Genomic DNA, 4,190 nt, shown 5'->3' with positions numbered 1-4,190 from the left:
TTTCTACAAACACAGCCAGGAAAGGCTGTCACTGTGTTGATTTATGTGTGTGCCCACAAGCATACCAAAGAGTATGGACAGGGATACAGCATAGCAGGAATTGATCATCTTATAAAAATATAAAAGCTACTATTGTCAGTAATCTGTCAATAGTGACAAGAAACTCTTGAAGTCCTTCAGTTTTTGCTAAGTTATGCACTATCCTTCCTAAGTGCAATTCCGTACAACGTAAGAACCTTAAAGATCAAGTCTATGGGTCTAGGAAATAACATTAGTACTTTAGTGGTACATGTCAGATTAACACTGTGTTGGACTGTGAAATTTACTCGCAGTAAGTGATCCAGTTCATGTCCTCTCTATGTGCAAGCTCTAGCATTGCCTTCAGTTGTAGCTGTACAATGGCAAGTTTCTGTCTGTCTAAACTGCCCTGAAAATGCCATCTTTCATAGCAATGTACAGGAATAGGGTAAATCACATATTTTAGCTCCTTCATGGGTGTTAAATTATGCATGATATTCACAAGCATAGGCATTGAGATGGGGTTAGAAGCAAAGCCCAGCACACGGAGACGGGTACATCTAACTAGGGCAGGGATAAGAGCAGACATTGCAGAATCACTTATAAGGCAATGGTTTATCTCTAGATGCTGAAGAGTACCAGAGAGATTTATCAGAACAGTGTGAAAGGGCTCAAAGTCACCCCAATACATTGGGTTGTTACTAAGATTTAGTAGCTTTAGGTGGGTGACCTGAGGACTCTGGGACATAAATTTGAAGTCTCTGTACGAAAGATCACAGAATGGCAGATACAAGAAATCCAAACCAGGTGGTAAGACTCTGTAGGGAGAAACAAAAACACTTCCTGAAGAATGAAGATTGAAAAATGAAAGCTATACCTTTACATCTAGAATAAACTATCAATGTGTTAGTGTGTGCTACAGTTTACTTAATAGTTTTGGGACTCTGAGAAAATTAGTTTTCTTGTCTTCTTCCACCTTTCCCCCATTTTTCTTTTTCTTTTATTTTTTTGAGACAGGATATTATGTAGCTCTGCTGTCCTTGAACTATGTAGACCATGGTAACCTTGAACTCACAGAATCTGCCTGCCTTGGTCTCCCAAGTGCTGAGATTAAAAGCATGTGCCAGCAGGCCCTGTTGAAAGTTTGGTTTTCAGCACTGAAGTACAATTTCTTTTCATCTTAAGAATGTGTCCAATATAAATAGATTATTCTAAGAAATAGTAAGAGAAAAATCAATGCACTGAGTACTTACAATATTATCCATTGTAGATTTTAGTTCACCTTTTTAGAGGGCAGGAGTCAGAAAGGGCAGGCAACTGAAAATTCCCTTTGGGCCAGCCCCTACTTTCATGGTCTATACCTTGGAGATTATAGATTAGCAAAGTAATCTGACATTATAAGCTAAGGACACCTATAGATTATGTACATCTGTGATGTGGCAAAATGTCTTCCTACATCCCAATTCCTGTCCCTCATCCTTTTCCTCCTATCTAGAAGGCTAGTGCATTTGCTTTTCATTTTTCTATTTCTGCACTTACCATAGTACCTGTACATTGCTGGTTGCTTAATTTTTGTAATTCTGTCTTTCTCCAGTTTCACATTCTCAGAGGTGATGAAGTGGAAAGCAAAGGTTTGAGGAACTTAGGAATGCATAAGAGTGTTTTCTATCCTGTCTCAGTAAGCTATGCAGGGAACCCAGGGTCCTACCCCAAACCCTTACCTGAGAACTCTGTCCAGATGATTTTTGAGGCAGAATGAAGACAAGCTGAGTTCCTTAAGGTGTTCCATACGCTGCAAGTGACTGAGAAAAATCTTAAAAGACTTTACCACTCAGAGATCTAAAAGTGACATTAGACAGACTAAGGCTTTCTAGGTGGATCATCCGACACAGGATGCTGGTGATATCACTCAGTGAGCCCCTATCAACTGACAACTGATCAATACATTTGAGATCAAGAAATTTCAGTGTGCATTTGCATTTACACAATTTATCAATTTGCAAATCTCGGCAGCACACATGCAAAGACCCTAAACTCTCCTCAATTTTGTACATAAGCAAAACCAAAAATTCCTTTTCCATTAAGGAGCCATCAAGGGAAAGATCCACTAGTAGTTCTACAGGCCTTGGTAAGAGAGTCTTACACTCTGCATTTACACAACAAAGCTGCTTTTCTATTTTTGTGATAGAGCGGTCAGAATAAGAACAAGAATAAAAACAGGAAGGTGTTTTGGTGCTGACTTCAGGGCATGTGATCCTACAGTCAGTGTCTTGCCTTAAATCTAGGATCCTCAATTTAGGTCCCCTGTAAGGATAAGAGGAGATAGAATATATGAGAAACAGCAAATGATAATGAAACCCGGTAGGATCGATGATGGTATATAAGAATGACACAAGCATAACAAATCCTCGTATGCACAGCTGCCACTCCTTATGCTAACCACCAATCATTCTTTCCCATGAAAATCCGACCTCCTTTTTCCCATCTTTTATACACCTTAAACTGTCTCCAGTCTTAAAGTCCCTGTCTTTTATGTAATAACACCTGTTATATAAACCCATCAAGAGTATCCTCAATAAAATAGATTTTGTAACAAACATTGAAGGCATTAGTCTTCAATTTAAGTGTGGAGCCAATAACCTCACAACAAATCTTCAGCAAACACTAGATACTACTTCCAGGACAGCAGTAAGGTATGGTGTAACCTCCCGTGTCTTACCATGTCTTTGCTATACAGTCTTACCGAGAAGAGGACGGTGCAGGATATACTGGAAGATTCTCAATCATGGCTTTTAGGAGTTCATGTTGAGGCTCCTGTATGCTTAATGACCCAATATGGAGACAGTAATAGGGCCAAACTTTAACCATAGCACTCAATACATTCTTATGCCCACCCTCAAAGGCAGCAATGAACAACGGAACAAAAAGCTCTCTTGGAATCTCCTCCAGAGCTTGGATTGCTGCAGACTCCTCATTGAGTAGACTATGTATAGCAAGCTCCAACAGTTTGTTTGGGTTCTTTACATCCATCTTTGTGAACCTGCACCAGGATGAGAAACAATTAGAAGTTCTGGGAAAACACACACAGTGCTAGTGAAGTAGAAAATAGTTAAAGAATAAATGGTAAATCAGATGATCATTACTAATACATCTATTGTAGTCACCGACTAGAAATTTACTCTTAAGTGTAAATGGTGTATGTGTGTGCTTCTTCTTGGAGAATACCTACTCCCTCACATGTATATATAGATATATGTTTATGATAAAACACAATTGGAAGTGGGTAGTTAATAAGCAGAAATCAAATGCGGTCACTGAGCTACATGGCTCCATGATAAAGGAAAGATAAACCTGCACAAAAGTGGTACAACAGAAAATTTTAAAACACAAAATTGTGATTAAAGAGAATAAGAATTACATTCTAGCCCATCCAACCTATTGCTATATTTGTGGCAGATGAAGACACACCAAAATTGTACAAGATACACATGAAGGAAGATGATTAATAACTTAAACTTGATGTCAAGCATATTCAGAAAAACTAGTCACAAATTGAGCCTGCAGATGAAAAAGCAAACAGAAAAGTGAAAGAGTGGGATACAGTTTAGGGCAAAGACTTAAAAAAAACTGTTCAGCATTTTGTCACATATGTGGAAAAGAAATCGAGAATCTGATAATGCAATACTGATTTCTAGGGTTTGAGACTGGTTCTAGGGTTGGGGTGACAAAGCAGAGTTAGATATGATTCATGTAAGCTAGAGGCTAGTATGGACATATCACAGTGAATCTCATTAAGATGTTATGAATATGTATTAAAATAATAAATATCAAATGAAGATCAAATAATTGACACAGATGGCTTAAAACTGCGATCTTTGAAACACAGTCTGTGAGAATAAATAAGTCAATGTGGATACAAGAAGTATTCAAGTATATTTGTTAATATAGAGAAAAGACATGAACTAGTCCCACAGCTCTCTGTACCCAAATCCTGTCGGGGAGAGAGCTGGACTCTCAGAAGTACGGACAATCCTGAGAGCTCAGGGGAGACCACCATTTCTGCTCACATTCCTGGCCCAAGAGGAACCTGCCTAGTGCCCTATGGATATAGGAACATAGGAGTAGTCAGTGGCAGGAACTTTCCAGTTTCTGCTGGTGCCCAGAACTGAACC

The 4,190-nt window shown here is 38.8% G+C and overlaps 1 protein-coding gene across 1 annotated transcript; it reads right to left on the bottom strand.

Annotated features, from left to right (window-relative positions):
- Positions 1-322: 322 nt before the first annotated feature.
- On the bottom strand, positions 323-3,048 carry LOC116895729 (melanoma antigen preferentially expressed in tumors-like). The gene is given in 4 exon segments (XM_032896910.1): positions 323-836; positions 1,740-1,837; positions 1,839-2,322; positions 2,762-3,048. Coding segments are annotated over 4 exon segments (1,383 nt in total).
- Positions 3,049-4,190: the final 1,142 nt, after the last annotated feature.

The sequence above is a fragment of the Rattus rattus genome, chromosome 3 (assembly GCF_011064425.1).
Source record: "Rattus rattus isolate New Zealand chromosome 3, Rrattus_CSIRO_v1, whole genome shotgun sequence".
Lineage (NCBI taxonomy): Eukaryota > Metazoa > Chordata > Mammalia > Rodentia > Muridae > Rattus > Rattus rattus.
Note: the sequence above shows the minus strand (reverse complement) of the source record. Positions and strands in the feature narration are given on the sequence as shown.